Source organism: Chrysemys picta, chromosome 4 (assembly GCF_011386835.1).
Source record: "Chrysemys picta bellii isolate R12L10 chromosome 4, ASM1138683v2, whole genome shotgun sequence".
Lineage (NCBI taxonomy): Eukaryota > Metazoa > Chordata > Testudines > Emydidae > Chrysemys > Chrysemys picta.
The window spans coordinates 98,050,345-98,075,340 of NC_088794.1; the positions used below are offsets into that span (position 1 = coordinate 98,050,345).

The window sequence follows — 24,996 nt, forward strand, 5'->3', positions numbered from 1 at the left end:
CAACAAGGACAAGTGCAGAGTCCTGCACTTAGGATGGAAGAATCCCATGCATTGCTACAGACTAGGAACCAAATGGCTAGGCAGCAGTTCTGCAGAAAAGGACCTAGGGGTTACAGTGGACGAGAAGCTGAATATGAGTCAACAGTGTGCCCTTGCTGCATTTTGGGCTGTATAAGTAGGGGCATTGCCAGCAGATAGAGGGACGTGATAATTCCCCTCTATTCTGCATTGGTGAGGCCTCATCTGGAGTACTGTGTCCAGTTTTGGGCCCCACACTACAAGAAGGATGTGGAAAAATTGGAAAGAGTCCAGCGGAGGGCAACAAAAATGATTAGGCGGCTGGAGCACATGACTTATGAGGAGAGGCTGAGGGAACTGGGATTGTTTAGTCTGCAGAAGAGAAGAATGAGGGGGGAATTGATAGCTGCTTTCAAATACCTGGACAGAGATCCTGGAACAATTTTTATAGTAGGGGTGCTGAAAGTGGAAACCATGTATTTGGTTGTAACTACTACTTTAAGCCAAGGGGTGCTGCCACACCCCCAGTTCCAGCACCCCTGATTCTGGAATGCAAACCGGACCAGTGAGGGGGCTGTGTCACCCTTGCCCTGTAAGTTGGGGTGCCTCAAAAGGCTTTGCTCCTGTTACTCCCAACCTGGGCTTCTCACAAACATTCAAACAGCATGCAGGTCCCACCCTGAGTGTCTGTGTACAGCCAAGGCCCTGGTCCAGCAACCCTGACCCAGGGCCGGCACCAGGCACCAGCTTAACAAGCAGGGGCTTGGGGCGGCCAAGGGAGATGGGCGGCATGTGCATCAATTCAGGGGCGGCAGGTCCCTCACTCCCTCTAGGAGCGAAGGACCTGCCGCCGAGCTGCCGCTGCCGATCGCGGCTTTTTTTTTTTCCTAATTGCCGCTGCCGGTCGCGATTGCTTTTTTTTTTTTTTTGCTTGGGGCGGCAGAAATGCTGGAGCCGGCCCTGCCCTGACCCCAGCAGCATGTCAGCAAACACCTGCCACACTTTGGCAGCCTTGGTTATTACTTGCAGGGTGACCTCCAACACACTCTCAGTCCTGGATTTTCCCCTAAAAACGTGTGTTCTGCACTGTCTAGCCATCTCCTGGACAGTCCAAATATATTAGGTCTGTTGCCCTGTAAGGGGATCAACACACAACAGTCTGCTGCCTTAAATGAAGTTAACCGAACAATTCACACTACCAGATTATTTTAATTAAAGAATAAAAGAACTTTAGTTAACTATAGATAGTTTTTGAATACAAGTAATGAGGCATTAAGGTTAGAAACACCACAAGAAAAATAAAAATGAAACCCTTTCTAAACTTAACAGACTAGATTTGATTCAAGGTGAAATTCCTTAACACGTTTCCAGTAACATTCCTGACCAAAATCTCAGGCCAGGATAGACTCCCAAAATCCAACAGCTGTTTCTTTTGTCTTTTAGGTGAAAAGAGAGAGATGGACAGGGCGAGATACAATGGGCTGTTTTGCCCCTCACTTTTATAATTCAGTCACCCTTTGAAATGCATTTTCCGGAGAATGACCCCTAGATAAAGTTCTTTCCAGCTGAGAGCAAGGAGGCATGGCATCTAATGGGGGAGAAGTTTCATGCTAAGATGCAGATCTGTTTGTTCCTTCCACTCTTCCTTGTCAAAGAATGGCTACTTGATAGGTGACGGCCCATCAGTTTTGATGTCCCCTGGCTAGAGGTGTCAACTTGTCCTTTGTCTTTGAAAAACAGATTTATCCACTCCACAGACTTGTCCAATAAACATACTTCAGTCATGATTTCAGCATATGTTCATAACTTTACATATAATATTGTTACATACACTTCACCATATTACTGACCAGCAAATGATACCTTACAAGGCATATTTTATACATTACAATAGTGTGTAGGGTGTGAATACAGAGGTCCATTCTGTCACAGTGGGTTTAGTATACTTGTGGCAGCTCACTATAGTTGTTTGTGGTGTGCAAGCATTAATGTGATTGTGATATGTGTGCCATGGTTGTGTTGTGTGGAAATTGATGCTGATACAGGTCTCAATATGTTACGTCAGGATATTGTGTGTAGTGAAAGTGCTCACTAGCCTGTTGGAGGTGCACAGGGGGCTCATTGTGTTTACGTTGTGTGGGGAGGTTCAGTGTTATGGGTTGTGTGTGTGCAAGAATGGGCCAATGATGGGGTTTGGTGTGTTGTGTAGCCATTGTGGAGTGTGTGTGCAGGGAACTTGGTGAGTTGTGGTTGTGTTGTTGCATGGTTTAGTTGTTATGGGATTTGGTATGCTTAGTTGTAAGGGTCTCAGTGTTGTGCTGAGTTAGTGGCCACCCTGGTTGTGTTGTGCTGTGTGGGTCCCCTGTGATTATGTTGTGTAGGGGTCACTGTGGTTGCGATGGGCTTGGTATGGATGTGTTGTGCAGGAGTCACTGTGGTTGTGAGGGGTTTGGGGTGGTTTTGTTGTGCAGTGCTGGGCTCAGGGTGGTTATTTTTGGGGGGATGTCACTGGTTGCGAGGGGCTCGGGTGGTGGTGGACTTGGCGTGATTGTGTTGTGCGGGGGTCACCGTGGTTGTGAGGAACTCTTGTGCTATTCGGTGTTGGGCAGGGGTTGCTGCGGTTGGGAAGGATTTGAGGGGCCGGAGCGTCGTGCCGTCCCGGTGGGAGCGGACCAGGTGCCCTCTCTTTCGGGCCTGCCCGGTGGCGGTTTCCGGAGGCGGGGACCGGTGCTGCACGGGCCAGGCCGGCTCTCGGCTGCACACGCGGCGGGAAGGAGAGGAGCTGCCGGGCCATGCAGGCGGAGCGCGGTGGAGGAGGCGGCGGCCGGCCCCGGCGGGGAGGCTGCAGGCAGGGCAGGAGGAGGCCCGGCGGCGGGGACAGAGCAGCGGAAGGCGGCGGGGACGGGCCCAGCCGGGGAGGCGGGGGCCGCGGAAGAGGCGGTGTTCATGGGCACGGAGGAGGCGGGGGCCGAGGCAGGCGAGACCCTCGGGGCAGGGGGGCAGCGTCTCCCCTCCCTGCTCGCTACCACAGGCGGGTAAGAGGGAGCAGATACCGCGGCACGCGCCCTCCCTAGTCCGCCCCGGGAACGGGCTGCTGCAGCTACCACAGCAGGCAAAGGCCCCGCTCGTCCCTGCTTGCTGCTCCCTTCCCAGGACGCGCCCTCCTCGCTGACTAGACGCCGCTGGGCCCCCAGCGGCAGGCTGGGTTGGAGGGGCGCCCTGCAGGAGGAGAGGCGTAGCACCCCCCTCTCCCCTGCAGTGCTGGGTCTGAAAATTACCCCGGAGGTGGTCGCGAGCCGAGCCCGGGGTTGGACTCCCCCGAGCGTGTTTTGTGAGACTCCGGGGAGGGGACACACTGTGCACCGCTTGAAATGCAGATTTGGATTTCGTGGCGTGAATCCATCTCTAGCGTGACGCTGAAAAGTGCCTTTTTCAAGAACACGTTTGTTTGGCAAAGTGGGAGGAGGGAGGCACCAACTACGGCACCAGTGATTAGCTGCAGAAGCTGAGAGGACATTGTGCCCTCCCCGGCATATCACACGTCACCCACCCCTTTGACGTAAATTCTGCTTATGACGTTGTGCTGTAATTTTGGGATCAATGGTTCAGTATTTCTGGTTCTTATACTGTGGTTCTTCATTATGCTGGCTGGTTAATCTCCCAGTTAAATTGTGAGTGAGCCCCTGACTACACTAAGCAACAAAGAGTCCTGTGGCACCTTTAAGACTAACAGATGTATTGGAGCATAAGCTTTCGTGGATGAATGCCCACTTCCTCGGATGCATGCCTGACTACACTAGTATTCTGGTACCATGGGGAGAAAGGTGTAGATTACACTCTGAGCCCTAGATTTTAAATGATTTAAAATGTTGGTGTCAGCTGGTGTATCAGCTGTGTTAGGGCTCCCACCATTGCTAATGCTAGTATATGCTTATGCTGGTATATGGCCTTAACCCCAGTCCTGCAATGTAATGCACAAATGGATCCTTGTGCAGATTCAGGGCCTTAAAGTATAAAACGAAATTCTTGGTTGGTGCCATTACTTAAAATGTCTTCACTAATAATTTAATTTGTATACAATATAAACTTCCATGGTGATACATACATAAAAATGACTGGACTCTCTATTTTGAATATTAAGTTTTGTTTTCAACCCTGGGGCATACAAATGCAGGTGGAATAAAAGCACTGTGCAGCACCTGCAATAATTGAGAAAACCAATAGCTTTGGCTTATTTTGTGCTGGATCCTGCAAGAGTACAGACAAGATGAAACAGGAAGTAAAGTCCTAAAGCGTTTTGACATCTACTGCAGAGAATATAACAAAGATAACTGCCCCATGATAGGGCTTGTCTCCAGGGGAAAGCGCTTGCAAAATTTATTTAATTCAGTTAGTTGAAGCTATTTGTGTGTGGGAGGTGTGTGAGCGCATGCATGTGTGTGGCCTTTAAATAACAGTTTCAACCTTTGTATTATTTCTTTTTGTATCTGGATATTTTTGTATATATTCCAGTATTGTTGATTATTTACAGACAGTTTTTCTAACTTTAAAGGGAAACAGTCAACCTAAAATCACATTTCTGTATGAATTTTTTAACCTGATATTTTTGGAAGTAGCCCCCAAAGGTTTACTATAACTAAGAGAACAGAGAGAGTTTTTTAGTTCTCTATTTTCTCAGTTTGTTTACTTTGTGCATTTGACAATACTTTCACTATTTTATTGATAGTTATACTTTGTATCAAGTGCACTAGCATGATGACATCACCCTTATCCATGGCCGAGAATATAGTGAACAGTGTCTTTAAGAGCCCAGTAATCCTCATTTTCTTCCCCAGGCTCTTTAAGAGAGTGTTTAACAATAAGGCCTGGTCTACACTTAAAAATTAGATCGACCTTGCTACGTCACTCAGGGCTGTGAAAAATTTCACGCTTTGAATGCCATAGTTAAGTTGACTGAACCCCAGGTGCAGACACAGCTAGGTTGATGGAATGATTCTTCCATCGACCTAGCTACCACCTTTTGGAGAGGTGAATTAACTACATGGATTGAAAAACTCCTTCCATCAATGAAGGAAGCGTCTCCACTACGGTGCTGTGGTGGCACAGCGCTGTAGCTGTGGCCTAAGGCTTTGTTTTCAGTAGAGAAATTCAATGTTAAGCGTGGTGTGCTCTCCTAACACACCTTATATTTGCTCACAAAAGTACTCCCAATGGTGTATGTGTGCGACAACTGTAGTTTGGATTAGACTTACTTCCAGCAAGACTAACCACTGTCAGTATCCTCTATGTTGTTCTGTTACGTCAGTGCCAGTCAGACTGAGATGGATTGTATGATAGCACCAACACCGCAAACAGTGCTCCCAGAGCTATCCCATAATTTCCCTGCCCATGTGCTTGGAACTGGCAGTTCCCCTTTGGGTACTTTGAAGACCTCGAACCAGGCCATCCCCGATCCTTCAACCAGCTCCTGTAGCTCCCTGGGACCTGTGGGGAGGGAAGATCTTGTCCTGTTGGCTCTTAGTTTGCTAGAATCCACAGAAGTACTAGGAATATCTGCCTCCTCCAATCCCTTCTGCTCCTACCAGGTCACTCTAAATGCTCCTTGGGGCCCATGGAGGAGCCCTGGGGAGAGAAGACTATACTCTCCATCCCAACCAACCTGGTCCTGGTCGGGCATTTTGGGAGAGCTTTCCTGTTCGGATTAGAACCATTTTAATGTGGTAGATCTTGAACCTGAACTACTTGATGTTCCTTAAAAATAATTTCAGACCTGTATTCTTACACAGAGATTAAAAATACATCACAAAGTCAGAATATAAATCCCTTGCTTAGAAAACTATTGAGGGTAAGCTATTTGATATTTGAATCCCTTCTTGCTGTTGGCATTTCAGTCTCTAATATGGAAGTCTCTGTTGTATTATGCCTGCAATTATGGTAAACCTAGGTGAGATCTATTAAGATTATGTCAAATTAAATTAAAGTCCGATTTTTTGGTCTGCTCAGCCTACTTCCATGCAGATGAGAGATGAAATGCAAATAAAATTACAGGAAAACAGAGACCAGTAATTCAGTAAACCTATAATAAAGTACACTTTTATGAACAAAATTGTTTCATATACTGAGAAACATGTAAAATCTGCTTTTCTAGCAATTAGCATGTAGCATTTAATCACTTGTATATTATCAGTAATGTCATTAGTCAGCTGGATTGACTTGAAAACTGTTATTTAGTCACAATGTTGTATGCTTTTAACATCTTAATTATTAGAAGATGGAGAACATTAAGCCGCTAGAGTCCTTGCCCTCACTTAATGTTTATATAACCAGCTGTGCCACTTTTGAATTCTACAAAGGCCCACTAATTCTGTCAAGGTCCAAAATTCAGTTTCCCATTCTATGGTGGATATTAGCATTGAAGGGGATAACAAACATTCACAGACTGCTAATTGTCATGAATATTGGAGCCATTCATACAGTCTGATCTGCATGGCTGGAAAGCTGTACCTGCGAAGGCCTAATGACAACAAACATGAAATAGGAGGCAAAGTCCTAAAGCTTTTTGACATCTACTGCAGAGTATATAACAAAGATAACTGCCCCACGATAGGGTTTGTCTACAGGGGAAAGTGCTTGCAAAATAAGGAAGAATGTGAATTTCAACGCAACAGCTATTCTATACTAATTCCCCATGTGGACAGTCTTGTTCTGCTTATTTATGTGGGGACACTCAGGAAACTTAAGGTGAATCAAGTAAAGGAGTGGCGTCAATAAAGTTAAAGTGCAACTCACTCCTGAATGAGAGCAGCCACATGGAGGTTTAAGAGGCTTTAACTTACGAGCACTGATGTCACACTATTAGTAGATTCATCTTAAATTTCCTGAGTGACCCTGTGTAGACAGGCTTTAAGGTTCTCTTTGCTCAGAATGAGTGTCTACAAGGGGAACTATTGTGGAATAGCTGATTCTGGGCTATTTCCCCATGTAAGCAAGTCCTTAATCTGTAATGTAAATCTCTAATGCTGTTTTGTAATAATATTTTCCTGTCTGAAATGCAAACAAAAACCATTTTAAAACACTGATGCCCCACACTGTGTCAGTCATTGATTAGGCATGGTTAGTCTCAGGGCTTGTCTACATGGGGACATTCAGGAAACTTAAGACCAATTAACATATGGTGTGAAGTTAATGCACATAAAGCACATTAAACCTCTCTGTGGATGCTCTAATTCAGAAGTAAAGTGGCCTAAGGGCTTGTTTACACTTGAAAGTGAGGGCTTGTCTACACTTACATTTTATAGCGCTGTAACTTGCTGGCTCAGGGTTGTGAAAAATCACCCCCCGGAGCACAGCAAGTCTGAGCGCTTTAAAGCACTAGTGTAGGCAGGCTCTGAGCACTGGGAGCTGCACTCCCAGTGCTCGGAGCTAATCCCCTCATGGAGGTGGATTACTAGGAGCGCTGAGAGAGCTCTCTCCCAGCGCTCACACGTGACCACACTCGCATTTCAAAGCGCTGCTGTGGGAGCATTCCCGCGGCAGCACTTTGAAGTTTCCAGGGTAGACATACCCTTAGGCCTTGTCTACACTGCCACTTTACAGCACTGCAACTTTCTCGCTCTGGGGGGGTGAAAAAACACCCTCCTGAGCGCTGCAAGTTTCAGTGCTGTAAAGTGGCAGTGTAGATAGTGCACCAGTGCTGGTAGCCGTGCTCCCAGCGAGTGTAGCTACTCCCCTCGTGGGGGTGGGGTTTTTTTGCAGTATGCTCTCTCCCAGTGCTGGTGCCGCAACTACACAGCAACATTAAAGTGCTGTTGCAGTGTGAAAAAACACCCCCCTAGTGATGCAAGTTTCAGTGCTGTAAAGTGGCAATGTAGATAATGTTACAGCGCTGGGAGCTATTCCCCCCGCAGAGGTGGTTTTATTACAGCGCTGGGAGACCTTGGTTTTATTACAGCGCTGGAACCGTGACTACACAGTCACGTTAAAGCGCTGCCACATACCCTTATTCTGGAATAAGTATCTACACATGGAGTTATTCAGGATTAGGGTTTTGGTTTTTTTTAAGACAAATCCTTAGTTTGCTGTGGTTTAATTCTCTAAATGAGAGCATCCACGCAGGATTTTAATGCACTTTAATTTGTGTAATAAATAGCAGTGTCTATACTGGGGTTTTTGTTGGCATAGCTATGTCAGTGACTGGGGTGTTTTTTCCACACCCCTGACAAACACAGCTATGCCAACATAACTTTTAAATGTAGATCAAGTCTCAGTGTAGGTTGACCCACAACAGATGTTTTGTGTTAGTTACTAGTAAATCTCTGTACCAAAAGCAACTGAGGCTTTGTCTAGACGTAAAGTTTAAATCGACATAGCTACATTGGTCAGGGGTGTGAAAAATCCACGAGCCTGACCGATGTAGCTGTGCCAACTTAACCCCAAATGTAGATGGAGTTAAGTTGGTTGAAGAATGCTTCCATTACTCTAGCTACTGTTGTTGGGGGAGGTGGTGTTCCGACACTGATGGAAAAACCCCTTCCATTTGTGTAGGCTTCAGCCATACTAGAGGGTTATGCCAACACAGTTAGAGTGACAGAGCCATGCTGGTATAGTCTCCTATGTGTAGACATGGTATTAGAATGGAAACATTTTAACTTTTGAGCTCTGGAGTTCAGGATTCTGCTTTTCCCTTGGAAGCTTTGATGGTATCAGAGGCATCAGAGAAGCCTGTTTTTTGTCCAGGCTTGCAAGAGAAATTTACAACTTGAACTCTAGGATAGTAAAGGAGAAAATAACTTTAAAATATTTAGTTTTAAAATACAAATGTATTTTGTTAATTTTGTGTCTAAATATATTTATGTTACTGATTACATCTCAAACATTTTTGTGTTTTTAAGTATTTTGATCTGTTTTTCTTTTCTTTGCTTTCTTTTTAAAAAATCTGATTTATGTATTATCAGTGCACCTCTCTGAAGTATCTGGAACTTTATTAAGGGATTGACACAATTGCTGTGTCATTCTTTTAGAAAATAAGCCTAGAATCACTCAGGTTAGAACACTATGAGAAACAGTGTGACTAATGTCTGACATTCTTCCTTGGGGAGGGGGAAAAAAAGGAGACTAACAACCAAATGGTGTTACCTTTGACCAGGATGCGCTTTATTTTAATTGGCCCAAAGACTGAATGTTCCCAGTCCTCCACCACAATGTGATACACCTCTACCTCGATATAACGCTGTCCTTGGGAGCCAAAAAATCTTACCGCGTTATAGGTGAAACCGCGTTATATCGAATTTGCTTTGATCCACCGGAGTGCTCAGCCCTGCTCCCCCCCGGAACACTGCTTTACCGCATTATATCTGAATTTGTGTTATATTGGGTCGCATTATATCGGGGTAGAAGTGTATATGGGAGAACCAGGTTCTGGGGCAGTTGGTTTGCCAAATGTCATATTTCATTGCAGGTGTGGGTCATATTGGATAATTCTATGTTGCTTGCTCTATTAAACCATCTAATTTATGTTAAAAATAAATCGAACACATTTGCAGTTACTTTTTTCTTTCTGTTTGTAGATTAGACATTATAGTATATCAAGTACTAATTTTTCTATGAACCCAGCATAATGTTTGTCTCCATTTTTATCCTTATTCCTTTATCTTAATATTCTAGACAGTTTTGTATTTTATTCCATGTTCTACCATGACGTTTTTCTACTTTTATCTTTGTCATAGTCTGCCTATACAGAAAAAAGCAAATCCTTTCTGAAACTCTGAATAAATGATATAAAGTTTTCTTTTGATAATTATCTTGACTGGATGCTCCTCAGGCAGCCTCAAAATTGCTTTAGGGCTTGCCTTCTAATTCTGTATTTTTTGTCATTACATTTGTAACATAAGGTAGTGTGCTCTCTAACTTCCATATATTTTTCTCACTGCTGAGTGACACATTAGATATGTTTTGTGAAGCCTGCTGCTTCAGTGTAGCTGGAAGTATCTGGTCTGTTGTGACTTTTCTGGCAGCTAGGGAGGTCAGAGTGCATTTTTTATGTTCTGAATGGTGGAAGCGGAATGGATAGATCTGTTGCTTGCTTTCTTACTCCCTTTCCTGTGGTTAGCCTCTTGATGGCATCAAATTCACTTCAATCTCAAACTGGAACTTCATTATCTCTGTATATTTTATTTAAAGATATAACGCTGGTCTAAATTAATATCTAATGTTATCAGCCTAAGGTAAATTCTGTCTAGTCAATAAAACTTGACTTGAACCTTTTGTAGCTTGATCAATACTATTGCTTCACTAATCTTGCAGTCATTGTGAACAGGAGGTGGAGGGTGGCATATGATATATTTTGCTCTTGGAGTCTTTGTAGTAGCCAAAAGGACTGCTCACACAAATAGGACTGCAGAATTGGGCCCATATTAAGTGATGCTTCTATTCAGCAAAAACTCTCAACAGGAATCTAAAATATATATACATGAAGTCAGTGGAAGTTGTGCCTGAGTAAGAAATATTGAATAGTTCCCTTCAATATTAATTAAAGAATTTACAAATCATAAAATCGATTTTTATATTAATTTCTGTCTGCAGCATTGCAACTAATCAGATTACTACTACTCTGTCACACTTACAGGGCTAACTGCACCTTTGTCCCCTTGCTAGGTGTCTCCGAGTGCACTCCATCAGGTATCAGACCTTGTGCCTTTACATTGGGCCATTGGCTACAGATGTTCTTGGTAAGCGAGTCTACTAGCTTTGGCACCTATGGTTCTTTCCTTTGGGAGCCTATGACCAGTCATATAGTGACCAAACAGCCTTCTTAAAAGAAAAGTTTTGTTTAATGTTAACAGCTGGAACAAAGCATTTAGAGATAAAGGATTTTAAAACACACATCTATCTTACCTATAGACTTATCTTCAGGGGACGCTAATTTAGGCAGGTGTAAATTCTTACCTCTGTCAGTCTGAATGGCTCCCCCAAAACAGCCTCCCTCCAGAAAGAGAATCTCTCTTTATTCAGCCAGAGATGTCTTGTCCTTTTCTGTTCCTGTTTTTTCCCCTGCTTGTCCACACCAATTTGGTAGGCTGCATAGGAAATTGAGCCAGTCTCCTCAGAGTGAATGGCTCTGCCATTGTCCTGTAATAGCCCTCAAGCATTTACCATAGGTGGCTTATCTTAAGTCATTGTTTTCCCATTCTGCTTATTTTCCCAACAACCCTTAACCCAATATAGTCTTACAGTGAACATCCCAATAACCATGTCAACATACAATATTAATAAATTATTACAGAACTGCTGTAAGTCCATCACATAGTGTCTTTTTCTAATCCAAGTAAGAAAAGTTATTCCGTCCCCCTCCCCCTTTTTACATCTTTGGTTCTGTCTTTGCACTTCTACTATCTTGCTTCTGCTGTTCTGAATAGTTTTGTCTCTGTATTTTTCCCAGGGTGTCTCTGGCAGTTTCTTTAATTTATAAGCAGATATGCTTAGAGGTCATCCTGAAATTCTGGGAACTTTTAAAGGTGTCCTCATTTAAGTTGCCTATATTTTTAACTCTAAAAGAGGGAAAATTATTTTAAAGGATTTTATATAAACCATTAACGCTCTTCAGTTTATATTATAAAGGGGGACATTATTTGGAAGAAACTGTATATTGATACTTGTTTTAAGTATTTAAGATAACTTCATTCCAAGACTTCTTACAAGAACTTAACAGCACATTTCGTTAGAAAAAATAAGTATAAGTTGAGAAAGAATAGAATTAAAGGTCAGAGAATTTGCCATTATACCATTTTTCTGTTCTACTCAGCTTAAAATACAGCATTCTGACTGCCAAGGAAACAGCATTAGTCATGAACAGCAGGTGGGGTAGGTAGTCTAACCTTTCTGTTTTATGCTGATCATATCCTGTATTTGTGTGCATGACTGCCTTAGTTATTCAGAAATAGGTGATAGTTGACCATTTAAAATAAATAGTGTACAGGTAAGTGCTTCAAAACATAAAAACAATGTGGGAATATATTTCTCATCTCACTTTGTGGTATTTTCCGTAGTGTGCAACAGACCAAAATTTGAATGTTCATTTTCAGTTGGATTCTTAGGGACTGTAGCTGCAATCCTTACCACAGGAAAAACTCAGTAGAAATATTACCTGTACAAGGACCAGGGAAAACTTGCTTGCCTTATTCACGTGTAGTCATCCCCAGTGAAGTCCATGGAACTATTCACGTAAGCCAAATGGGATTTTGTCAGTAGTCATGCTAAGGGAACAGAAAACTAACTTTGTAAAATGGTTAGCAAAAGTTATACGTTCTGGTGGTTCAGAAATCTTTATCCCAGAATATTCTAATTTGTCTAAAAATCAGTCTTATTTTTCATCATGGGAATTTTAAGTGGGTTCATAGTTCTGTGTAAATGGACTGCTAATGTGAAATTGCTTCCATTTCCTATTTCCTCACAAAAGTAAATGAGTGATGGGAACAGTATTATTGCTTTTCAGCCCTACATAATCTAATCATGTTGTTCTTTAGTAGTCCTTAATAGGACCCCATGACAAATACTGGAATGAATATTTCTGACTGTTTTAAAAACAGCAAAGTAATTCATACCTGTATAAATCTGTCTTATGGAATGAGGGGCTCCCAGTTTTTCCCCTCCACTTTTATGTATGGTATTCCTTTGCATTTGTATTTGCATCAGTCGTCTTCTTTATTGCTTTAAAAATGCCACCTGGTATAAGAATGAGGCTTCAATGTTTCTGCTGGTAGACCTCAATAACAGAACCTTGCCAGTGAAATCGGTAAATTCAGTGGAGTGTGTGAGAACCTTGCCTCAAGGTTACTGCAGTTCTGCTTCTATTCCTGCCTTTCCCCAGAGGATAGCTATAGAAAGATTCTCTTTAACCCTGGGGTGGCCAGACTTTTTTGACTTGTAGAATTGCACAGGGATGAGAGATTGAGATTCTAGGTCACAACTGTCCCTGGGCTACTTCTCTTATGTTGCCAACATGTTGCATTGCTTTAAGCTTATTCTTATTGCCTGAACATTGTAGCTTTACCCATATTCTCTTTTGGGGATGTACCACTCAGTTACTGCTGCTTTGTGTTCTTCAACTTATTCCTGTCCCTATTAATTCATAGCAACAATGGGAACTCGTGGAAGTAACTGAAACTGAAGTGATATTATACTCCCTTTTTCTTTCTCCTTAACAGCAATCTTTAGCAAGAGTGCAAAAAGTAAATGGCCCCTAAGAGGTGGATTAAAAATGAGTACATAGAAGTACAATTGTTAGAACTGTGGTCCATAAAGAAAGTTTTAGCTTGGGGCTCTGATCCTCAAATGGATCTATGTGGGCAGCATCTTACACATGAGCGATGCCCTGTTGACTTCTTCGAATGATTACAAGAGGCTGTTCGTACAGAGTCAGTTGCAGGATCAGGGCCTAATTGTGCAACAACTTTGATAGGATAGGATTGTGAGACTTTCTGTGGACAGATGGCAATGCAAAATGGTGTTTTGTCAAGGCATTTCTAGTACATTCATCACTAATGTATCACAGCACCACTAAGCTTACATAAAGAATGTATTCTCTACCTTTCCCCCATTTTACCCCAAGTTCAGTGTGTGTGGATTGTAAAAGTATAAGTATTTTAATTATATTTTTAGTTTTTTGACTTCAGGGAAATGGTGCTGAGTCACTCTTTAGCTTTGTAATGAACTCAATCTTGCAAAGAGTGCAGTTTTGAACAGGATGCTGAAATGAATGGGGAGCCAGATAGAACTATGGTCTTAAAAAGCATATGTGAAGTAGCCACTCCTCAAAGATAAATATTTGTTTTTTTTATTTTTATTTTTAGCTAAATCAAGTTACCAAATTTCTTTTTAAAAGCAGAGGTACTTTTTGTTTGAGCACATAGAAAGGCATTTGAATACATCCTCTGTACTTTTTTGTCCTTGAATAGCTGTAAAACCACTGAACTAAAATGTTGGTTTGCTGATTCCTGATATACCATATTTAGTTTAAGAATAATGGTATAGCTGTTTTATAAACACTGGAGATATTATGGTGTATAGTGGAATTGTTCACACCACCACTTAACAATAGTATTGCAAATATTCCTCTAGAATACATTGAGCCAGTTTTGACAAATGCCCAAGATAGATGGGAACCATCCAGATCATCCTCTAGAGATTTAAACCAGTGGTTCTCAACTATTATACTAGTGACCCCTTTCACATAGCAAGCCTCTGAGTGCGATTTCCCCCCCCCCTTATAAATTAAAAACACTTGTTTATATATTTAGCCTCATTATAAATGCTGGAGGCAAAGCAGGGTTTGGGGTGGAGGCTGATAGTTCGCAACTCCCAATGTAATAACCTCGCAACCCCCTAAGGGGTCCTGACCCCCAGTTTGAGAACCCCTGATTTAAACAGATTTGGGAACTGGCCTAGCTTGCCAGTAACTTATTTTTCAGTCATTTCAGGTCATATTTTCTGTAGCTGCAGTGATTCTTCTTGGGTGAAAAGTTGAAAGTATAATAGAACCTCATAGTTATGAACACCTCGGGAATGGAGGTTGTTCATAACTCTGAACAAAATGTTATGGTTGTTCTTTCAAAAGTTTACAACTGAACATTGTTTTAATAGAGCATTGAAACTTTACTATACAGAAGAAAAAATGCTGCTTTTCACTTAATTTAAACAAAACAAGCACAGAAATCGTTTCCTTACTTTATCAAATCTTTTTTTAAACTCCCCCCCCCCCTTTTTTTAGTACTTTACTTTTAACACAGTAGTGTATTGCAGTGGTCTCCAAAGTGGGGGGTGCGCAAGAGGATCCCTGGGGGTGCACAGCAGGAGGAGTGCTTTTTTTTTACTTCTTCTTTATCCGAGCAGCTTTTTTTTTTTTTTATTTTTTTTTGCTTTGGCAAAAATGGTAGAGCCGGTGCGGCAGGGGGTGCATGCTCAAATTTTTTTTACTAAAGTTTGGAGACCACTGGTGTATTGTATTTGCCTTTTTTTTTTTTTAATGTCTCTGTTGCTGGCTGATTGCGTACTTCTGATTCCAAATAAGGTGTGTGGTTGATCAGTCAGTTTGTAATTCTAGTGTTCATAACTCTGAGCTTCCATCGCTCTAAAACGTATTCATTATAGTGGACCCCATCCTTCAGTTCGTATTCACATTACTAGTCCCATTTAAGTTCACCTGCTACAGGCATTTTTAAAATAGGGGAGGGGGAAAATAATCTCTCCCCCTTGAAGTCAGTGGGATGTCTCAAACGAGTAAAAACTCTAGGGTCAGGCTGAGTGTGTGTGTGTAAATGTTGAAGACCACTAATGTTTTGATAGAGCAAAAGATTTCAGGAAGATGAACTTTTTGTTTTCTTCCAACAGTCAAGTTGGGACTTGCTTCATAGTATCTCTCTATCTTTATATAGCGCATCTCTTAGAACATACTTATTTAGAGAAGCTATGTTTTCTCCACTTTAGCACATTCTGGCTCTTGTGAGCCTAAAGTGATCAGTCTTGATGTCCAAAATTCATGAGGCAGTTTCCTGGACTTCATACAACTTTCAGAAATTCCCATACTGTATAACAAAGATTAAAAGCTTTCTGCCTGGTATCTGTCCTTTCAGCTGCCCTTTCTTCTAATTAAACTTCTTTTTTTGCTTTGGTAAATCTCTCTAAAGGTCACAGATGGAGCAAGCAAGTGGAGAGGATTACTCTTTGTTGCAGGGAGATATCTATATCTATATCTATATACCTTCATGAAAGAACCTCTCTCAAGGCATTTTTTACTTTCTGTAAAACTCATTTGCTTTTTCTTATTTCCCTCATCTTGATAAAAGTCTGTAATGAGAGAAGAGATTGTGCTAGAAGAGAAAGATGTGGTGTTATGGGGGCTCGGTGGCCCATAAAAAGGGAAGTAAATTATTCCTGTTAATGAGAGGCAGTACTTAAAGGTCACTGAGGGAGCCTCACCCATGAATATCTGAAACTGTACAAATGCCAATAAGAAACGAATGTCAAATAACTATGAACACCCTCACCACCAATAATGCATTACTGCTCTTCCAAAAATATTTTCTTATCCACTTTTCAGTTTTATAATTGTGGCATTAAATCTCTGTAGATTTAGTTCTCAACAGTACTGTTTGTTATTATTTTATCCTCATGCTAGTGCTACTATGCAAATAGGGTGACCAGACAGCAAGTGTGAAAAATTGGGATGGGGGTGGGGGGTAATAGAAACCTATATAAGAAAAAGACTAAAAAATCAGGACTGTCCCTATTAAATGGGGACATCTGGCCACCCTATATGCAAATGCAAATGAAAGGCAGTGCAAGGCACAGAGAAACAGCTTAAAGATAGAGAAAAGTCAGGATATTTTGTCTACAGACCTAATAGACTTAGTCAGGCAAAGACTGAGAAGAACAAAGCACAAATGCAAGAGGAGGTACAAACGCCCACGTTAACTTGTCTGAGGTGTCTGATAAAAATTGCAGTTGAATGACTTTTACAAATGGTTAGTTTCTAATAAATAATTAATGATTAATTGGAAGGGAAATGAGCTTATCTACACAATGTGAAACCCTGAAAGGAGGACATATAATGGAGGGTGGGTTAATGTCAGTGAGACAGCAAACTAGATTGATGGTTTCTCCAGAAGTGATTGTTTGATTTCTCGCCCTATTGTATCCTTTGTCACTAAATGCAGACAACATAATTTATGATGCTGAAAAATTTTATCAAACAAGATGCACCATTTCTGGTTTCTATATCTCAGAATATATAGTAGGACTATTGTTATGTCTGCCAACCTACATTAGAAACAACATGTGGCTTACAGAATCGCTGCCACTTTGATATTGCTTGTAAAAAGAAAAGCATTGGTGGGTGAGAACAGGGAGGCTATTCCAGGCATAGGAATAGCATGATACAACATCATGCAGCTGAGTGGGAATAGGAGATGGAGAGCAGTAAGGCAAAAGGACTTGATAGCACAGGGAAGGTGGGTTGAGTAGGGAAAAATGAGAGCAGAGAGATAAGTTGGGTAAGATTGTGTTGGAATTTGTTGGAGAGTACAAAACACTTGATTTTAAGTAGTACAGGGATTCTTGGAGTGGTAGTGGAGTGCTCAGAGCAGGAAGGGTATGTTTGCAGTACACTTTGGGTAGGTTGAAGATAGGAGATAAAGTTGCAGAATGAGAGTTTAGAGAGCTAAGAGGGAGAAGGACTGAGTACCGAACTCTGAGAGACACAATATATAAGGGGAGTAGGCAACCTAACTACAGATGTCGCGGCCAAGCACTTTCTTTTGTGGCTGCATATCAGAATCCTTGAATATGCCACTGCAGCAGCCGGACACACTATACTATACTGGGAACCCATGGGAGAAGAGTGAGCTCACCTACTCTTGCGGCAACTATGGAATGGGTCGGGAGACAGCAGTGTTTGGGCTTCCCCTCACCAACCAACCAATCCTTAGACTGAGCATGTCACCCCAACAGCCAGTCCCTTTCTCTTCTGGGGCCACTGTATGATGTAGGAGCCTCTGACCTCTCTGGATTGGGATGAGAACCCCCAGAGCAAGGACAAATATAAATAATAATGTGGCCCTTTGGTCCAAGCAGTTAGCCAATATTCGGGGCCTTGCCAGGTTGTTTCCAGTAGGAGAAATTGATGATATGATTTGAGTATTACTTCAGAGCAAGCCTGTTTATTTACGAAGAATGTATGTAAAGTCCTGTTTTCCTGGGCCCCGTAGAAACAGACGATATGAGGCATTTGCCTTGTTCAGAAATCAAAGTCTGTCATTTCAGCAAGTGCTGTGCCCAAAGGAAGCTCTGTCTTTTAGCTTCCTCAGAGGACCACATGACACTGCTGCTTTCCCTGTCTGGTGGCTTTCTTCTTACTTTCTGGTTCTCTGTTTTGCTCATACCCCCGTCCAGCTGAATAATAAGTGCTCCAGCCCCAGTGTTTGCATCAATCTCCATGGACCCCTTTGTGCCACATGGCTTAGCTTCTGCTCATACCTTGCAATGTTGGCCTGTGCTTCTATTGTTCCAGCTATCACTAAATAAAAGGGCATTTAATTGCTCTCTCTCATTTAGTCTGAATGAAGGGTGACTAGTACTCCCCTCAACTTTTACTAGGTCTGTGGTTGATGGCTGCCATTAACATCTTCCAGCACAGCAATAATAACTGAGAACCAGGAGAGTGTGAGTTCTAGAGTCCCTTTTTCTACAAGCTGGTTTTAATCTTTGCCATTAACAACTCTTATTAAGCTGTGTCTCATCCTGCAGACATGGTATACAAGCTGGGGATAAAACACAGCTCTCTAAAATGGCATATCCAAATCCATCCATCTCAGAAAGAATCAATTAGATCTGTGTCCTTGGTTACACTGTCTGTAAAATGGGGTTACTCATGACTGGATAGCCCATTGTTTCAGTGTGTTATACATCCTCTTCTCCTGGCTTGTTTAAAAAGGATAAGGGTGCGGCTACGCTACTGAGTTTTCCAAACTCTGGTGATGCAATAGATGGCACACCATCTTATAGCGGTCAGTAGGTTTCCGGTATAGGGTGGTGGTTATGTGACCATTGCTTATTAGCACTGTAGTGTCCAGGAAGTGGATCTCTTGTGTGGACTGGTCTAGGCTGACGTTGATGGTGGGGTGGAAATTGTTGAAATCCTGGTGGAATTCCTCAAGGGCCTCTTTCCCATGGGTCCAGATGATGAAGATGTCATCAATGTAGTGCAAGTAGAGTAGGGGCATTAGGGGTCGAGAGCTGAGGAAGCATTGTTCTAACTCAGCCATAAAAATGTTGGTATACTGTGGAGCCATGCGGGTACCCATAGCAGTGCCGCTGACTTGAAGGTATAAATTGTCCCCACAACTATTTCAGATTTGGGGGAGGACAGAGTCACAAAGTTCAGCCACCAGGTTTACCGTGACATTATCGGGGATACTGTTCCTGACCATTGTCAGTATAGTATGTACAGAAAGTGAAACTTAAGATTCAGAAATCCTTCCTTCCCTTGTTCCCCAAAAGTGTTAAACAAAACATGCTTATTGCCATTTCTGTTTTGGATTTTATGGCACCACTAACAGCACCAGCGGTGGTGAGTATGACTCACCGGGGTGAGGCAAACGAGGAGGGAATTGCTCAGTTGCATGAAACTAAGAGTATTGGGCAATGGCACTGAATATTGGCACCATTTTCCACAGGGAATTTTATTTATTGCATGGGAATTTTATTTATACGCTTACCTGAGGTTCCTTCCCCTGCTTCACGCTTGCCTGTGTTCAACTTCAGGGACTCTGGACTGTGGTGGAGTCAAAAACAGGTCCTGGCTCGTGGCACAGTTGCCTGTCCCCCATATTCCGGTTGCCTGTCCCCCATATTCTTCCTCTTCCTCATGATCGTCCTCCTCCTCGCTGTTCATGGCAGGGGCCTCTGATTCAGGCTCCATGGAGGTATCCGCGGTGGGTGTGCAGAATTGTGATGAAGTCTCCGCCAAGTGAGGAATGCAGCTTTTTGTAAAAGGGACAGGTCTGCAGCTTGGCATCTGATCTGTTTTTCGCCTCTGGCCTTCTGGTATGCCTGCTGCAGTTCCCTTTCAAACTGCACTGCTGCTAGTCCTTGATGTAGCCCTTCTCCTGCATCCGCTGAGCAATCTGCTTGTAGATGTTGACATTTCTATGGCTGGTTCAGAGCTGTGCTTGCACAGCCTCTTTTCCCCACAGGCTCAAGAGATCCAATGTCCCCTGTCTACTACAGGCAAGAGTGTGTCCAGAGCATGTATCCAGCATGGTCTGCTGGGCAGTTGCACACAACAGTGGAGAGCTGCTAGGTGTGCTTGCTCAGCTGGACAATCAGGAAATGGCATTTAAAATTTTTGCAGGGGTTTTAAAGGTCTGTGTGTGTGTGTGTGTGTGGGGGGGGGGGGGGGTTCCAGTCTGTGTGACCCCCAGGCAGTGGAGTTAACAGTGGTAACTAGAGTGGTCAGTGTCGGGTATTGAGGGACATCAGCTGGAGGGCTGTTAGGGTTGACATAGGTAATGCAATGTCTAAACTTGTGCTGCATTGACCTACGTATGTTGACCATAGCACAATGTAGCTTTGGAAGGTGGTGTTACTATGTCGGTATAACGGGGCACTTGCATCGGTAGGAGAGAAATTTAAGTGTAGACGTGCACAAGTAGGTCAGCTCAAGGTGGCTTACGTTGACCTAACTTGTAGCATAGATCAGGCCTGAGTCTTTTTGTGCTGCCAGATAATGTAGATAGTCCTGTAGCTCAAGTGGTAGAAGGCTGTGTTGCATTGTTGAAGGTTTTGTTGGTGTCACTAGGCATAGCTACCAGGTAACTCGGGAGAGTGGAAGGCCAAAAGTGCCGATGAAGCTCTTCTGCTCTGGGCCTACGTGAACCACAAAACTCCATCTTGTGAACTCTCACCTACTTCTATGCTAACTGCTTACATGTTGAAGCAGAAATGTAAGGGTCAGCTTTTCTAGCAGGCAGCTGCTGTAAACAGGCCTTGCAAGGCCAAAAGATAAGCAGACGAATGGGAACTTTTCTAATTGTAACTGCTACAGAAGGGAGTGGTGAGGAGGGGTAAGAGGGAGTAACAGAACAAAGGCTTACACAGAAACAGCTTGGAATATAAAAGGGAAAATTTTATTTGTATGTGCTGCACTTGATTTGAGATATGCTGGTCTCCTAGTGCCATTTCAGAGCTCTGAAATAAACTTGGCTTGCTTTCTCCCCTCGGTGTCTTTATTGGTGCCAAGCACACCGGGCAACGAACCCTGTTTGCCATCTCGGGGCCCAGTTCTGGGCAGGCAACAGTTTTGGTGGTGTTGCATGATAGGGAAGGGATGGTGTTTGTTACAGTTGAACATCATGGAATTTGGTTTTTTTGTTTTGTTTTTTCTTTAATAAAAACAAAGAAACAAAAAATCCCCACCATCTCCTTAGGAAATTACATACAAAATATTGCATGGATAGAAATGTATTTAGGTTGCAAAGTTAAGCTCTTGAAAGTGAGAAACTGTGTTTAATGACAATTCTGCCTCTTTGTGGGTATGTATTAAAATATAGTCTTTAGTTACATGATGACATTAAATCAGGCTGCCAGATTGGGTATAGTTAAGGTTTAGAGCTTGACTCTTCTAAGTGCCTTAAAATCTGCATGATTATACATATTGTCAGTGCCCAGCTATTGACACAACCTACACAATTCTGTATTGAAATGATATAGATTGGAACTTCAGGGTGCACATGCACCTCTTTCCTTTGATCACACACGGGTGACTCAGATGCAAATCTCATATCACAAACACACCTCTATCAAACTGCCTCACATGCTGCCTCCACTACTCAGTACAGCTGCACCACCTAACACACTGAATGCAACTGGACTGCATGCAGATAAATCCCCATAGCTCTTGCCAGCTCCAGAGGTGCAGAATTAAGGTTGCATGGGTGTTTACATTAACTCTGTATTTCCTGGTTTTCAGAAGTTGGAGGTCTACTGAACTAGACATTCTGGAAGGACACGAGCTGTCATTGGGCAGCCTTAACTCTAGATGTCTGAGCTTGCATCTAGCTGTATCAAAGTGCAGTTTGTTTAAATGAGTCAAGTTTATCTAGCAATCCAGTTCACTCTGTATGACTTACCCTGTCCTCATTATTTATTAATCCATCAGTCTTTGTGTCATCTGCAGATTTTATGAGCCATTGTTTTATTTTCACTTCTAGATCACTGATAGAAATATTGCATAGTGTCTGGCCTAGAACTGATCTGTGCGTAACTTCACTAGAAACATCCCCTTTGATATTTGTAATTTAAGAGTTATTACCTGTTAATTATGGCATGAAAAACCAAAATACAGGAAAACATCCATGCAACCATAACTCTGTCCTGTTTGAGCAATGCTGCAAAACACTCATAACACACATACTTGCACTTTTTGCTTCATATTTGTTATTTCTTCCTCTCTTCTGCTTCACTCCAGGGACCTGCCCCCTAAGTACACCATCCCTGTATAACAAAAGCTAGGAAATAAACAAACGCAGCCTTCATTTAATGACAGTTAAGGTTCAGTGGCCTTGTGGTTAAGGTTGTGAACTGCAAATCTGGAGACTGTATTCAATTCCTGCTCTGCCGTAGACATCCTTTGGTTTTTGGGCAAGTCACTGAGTCGCTGTTTTCCTCCGTTCCCTATCTGCAGAATAGAGATAATAGTACTTCCCCACCTCACAGATACGTTGTGAGGGGAAATACATTAATTATGCGGGTGATGAAGTGATAAGTAGAGTGGAGAGGGCTATAGGAGTACCTAAGACAGACTGTATAGGTCAGGACATACCTCACCAACTCAAAATCTGGAAAGCATGGAAATAAAAAGTTTCCTGGAATTTTTTTGCCACTTTCACATTGCATACAATGTGCTTGATAACCTATTCCAACACTCCATGAGGCTTTCACTCCAGAAAATACCGAAAAGCAGTATGCACCCCCTACTACATCAATCTCACACTGTAGTGCCAAATGGCGACCTCAGCAATGTTAATGCAAAATAACTTCCCAAATGTGTAATATAGTCAGATGTGCCAGTCTGCTGATAACAAGAGTATCAGAGGTTACTGTTAAGGTTTTGCACTAGAGTATGATTTTGATGAAGTTGGGGGTATATATTGCTTTTTGGTGTTTAATAGTGATGGAAGTGAAAGCCTTGTATTGGAATGTGTTGTGTTGTAGGCAATGTGAAAGTGGGAAAGAATGCAAGACAATTTCCCTTAACTTTTTATACCCATGCTTTTAAGGGTTTGAGTTCATGGAGTGTGTCCTGATGTAACTTTAATTGTAACTGAAGTTTTTGTGTGTTTATAATATACTGTGTGTGAATATTATTATATGTTGTAGTTTAGACTTATAATTTCTTTTGACTGAAAAAGAGACAGTTGGATAGGGTTACCATACGTCCGGATTTCCCCGGACATGTCCTCCTTTTGTGTGCTAAAAATAGCGTCCGGGGGGAATTTGTAAATCACTCACAATGTCCGGGATTAGCAGAGAGTGGCTGGGAGGGCTGCAGGGAAGTCCCGGGCTGGACTCAGGAGCAGCTGTAGAGGAGCCGGATCCGCCCTGCATTCTGAGCCAGCAGCTGCCTTGCAGCCCAGTCCGGCAACACTGTGCAGGGCCAGACCGGGTTTTGTTGTGCAGGGCCAGACCGGGTTTTGTTGTGCTGGGGAGCTCAGCCACGTGTCCGGCTCGGCTGCACAGAGCCCAACACTCTGTTCTGAGCAGCAGGGTAAGGAGGTCAGGGGGCAGGAAGGTTCTGGAGGTGGAGGTCAAGAAACGGGGGGGGCTTTTTGGGGGGAGTGGAGAAAGTTTTGGGCAGTCAGGGTACAGGTAGGGGGTAGGGTCCTGGGGGGCAGTTGGGGGGGGTCTTAGGAGGGGGCAGTTAGGGGACAAGGAGCGGGGGGGGGTAGGGGGCTGGGAGTTCTGGGGGGGAGCTGTCAGGGGGCAGGAGTGGAGAGAGGGATCGGAGCAGTCAGGGGACAGGGAGCAGAGGGGTTTAGATGGGTTGGGAGTTCGGGGGGGGGCTGTCAGGGGGCAGGAGTGCGGAGAGGGATCGGAGCAGTCAGGGGACAGGGAGCAGAGGGGTTTAGATGGGTTGGGAGTTCTGGGGGGGGGCTGTCAGTGGGTGGGGAGTGGTTGGATGGGGCGTGGGAGTCCCAGGGGTCTGTCTGGGGGTGGGGGTGTGGATAAAGGTTGGGGCAGTCAGGGGACAAGAGGCAGGGAGGCTTAGATAGTCCTGGGGGGCAGTTAGGGGCAGGGGTCCCAGGAGGGGGTAGTCAGGGGACAAGGAACGGGGGGAGGGTTGGGAGGTCAGGGGGGGGCGGGAAGTGGGAGGGGCAGGGGCGGGGCTAGGGCGGGGCTCCTCCCGTCCTCTTTTTTGCTCGCTGAAATATGGTAACCCTACAGTTGGATATTAGTTTAAATTCTACGGAAAAGAATTTTCCTCTGTGAACTAAAACTTCTATTCTCAAGTATTAAAACTTTTGAAAACAGCTGTCAAAAAGGAAGTGACTGACATAAGATGATATATTTTACAATTATCAGTGACTAAGAAGTAAGTGAAAACAAGGACTGAAAAAGGCACAGTAACAAATGTTTTAAACTGAGAATGCATTGAAGGCTTTATTAAAAGAAGATATTAAGTATGGGCTGGCCAATACAGGAGTCATTCATATCTATCTATCAATCTATCTATCGATCTATCTGGCTTAGATTGTCAACTGATGTTAAGAGATTCAGAGGCTCCACCTTGTCTGCAAGTATCATGTGGCATGGGAGTAATATTACTAAGCCAGGAAACCTACAATCCTTTGTGAATGGAAGGCAGAAAACAAAACTGGCTTTAAAAGCTCATAAGCACTACAATGAATTAAGAAAGTCCAGTGTTTTCCTCTTTGTTAAGTGGAGTAAATACAATATTAATATTTTTTGGAACATCAGGAATCAGAATCTGTTGTAAATAGTTGACTGGTTGAAGTATAGAGTGACAGCAGGCTATTTCATATCATGTGATCTGGTGTGAGTAGATTTTAGATTTTCAGTCACATTCAAAGGCCTTATTATATGTCAGTCTTATTTTTTAGAAAAAGAAAACTTATCAAGCTGGATAAATTCAGACTGTCACATTAAAGTACAAATAAAAATAAAAGCTTCATATCTTGAAATATCTAATACAGTATGAGTGATGTTGTCACCAAACATTCTCATTAAGTTTTGAACCCTGGCTCAATCAGAGTGAAATAGGCACATAGGATTGCCTATTAAGAACATAAGAACGGCCATACTGGGTCAGACCAATGGTTCATCTAGCCCTGTATCCTGTCTTCTGACAGTGGCCAGTGCCAGGTGCTTCAGAGGGAAAGGTGAGTCTGTGTCATAAGCAACCACTTA

The 24,996-nt window shown here is 43.0% G+C and overlaps 2 protein-coding genes across 4 annotated transcripts in view; one reads left to right on the forward strand and one right to left on the reverse strand.

The window, feature by feature from the left end:
• The window catches only part of CHRM5 (cholinergic receptor muscarinic 5), an 82,230-nt gene that overhangs the window by 9,242 nt on the left and 47,992 nt on the right, over positions 1-24,996 (reverse strand). Inside the window, exon 2 of one of the 2 annotated variants that reach the window (XM_005303981.4) lies at positions 12,161-12,269. The exons of the other annotated variant lie outside the window; for it this stretch is intronic. The gene's annotated coding sequence lies outside the window, so the exon portion shown is untranslated. The remainder of the gene's footprint in view (positions 1-12,160; positions 12,270-24,996) is intronic. 2 annotated transcript variants of the gene reach the window in all.
• Positions 2,675-24,996, forward strand: part of AVEN (apoptosis and caspase activation inhibitor) — a 181,438-nt gene continuing 159,116 nt past the window's right edge. The window contains exons 1-2 of one of the 2 annotated variants that reach the window (XM_065595387.1): positions 2,967-3,053; positions 10,672-10,745. In XM_065595387.1, the coding sequence (XP_065451459.1) occupies positions 10,737-10,745 (9 nt within the window). In that variant the 5' untranslated portion in view covers positions 2,967-3,053; positions 10,672-10,736. Of the gene's footprint in view, positions 3,054-10,671; positions 10,746-24,996 lie in introns of both variants that reach the window. The other variant, XM_005303983.5, reaches the window with a different exon arrangement.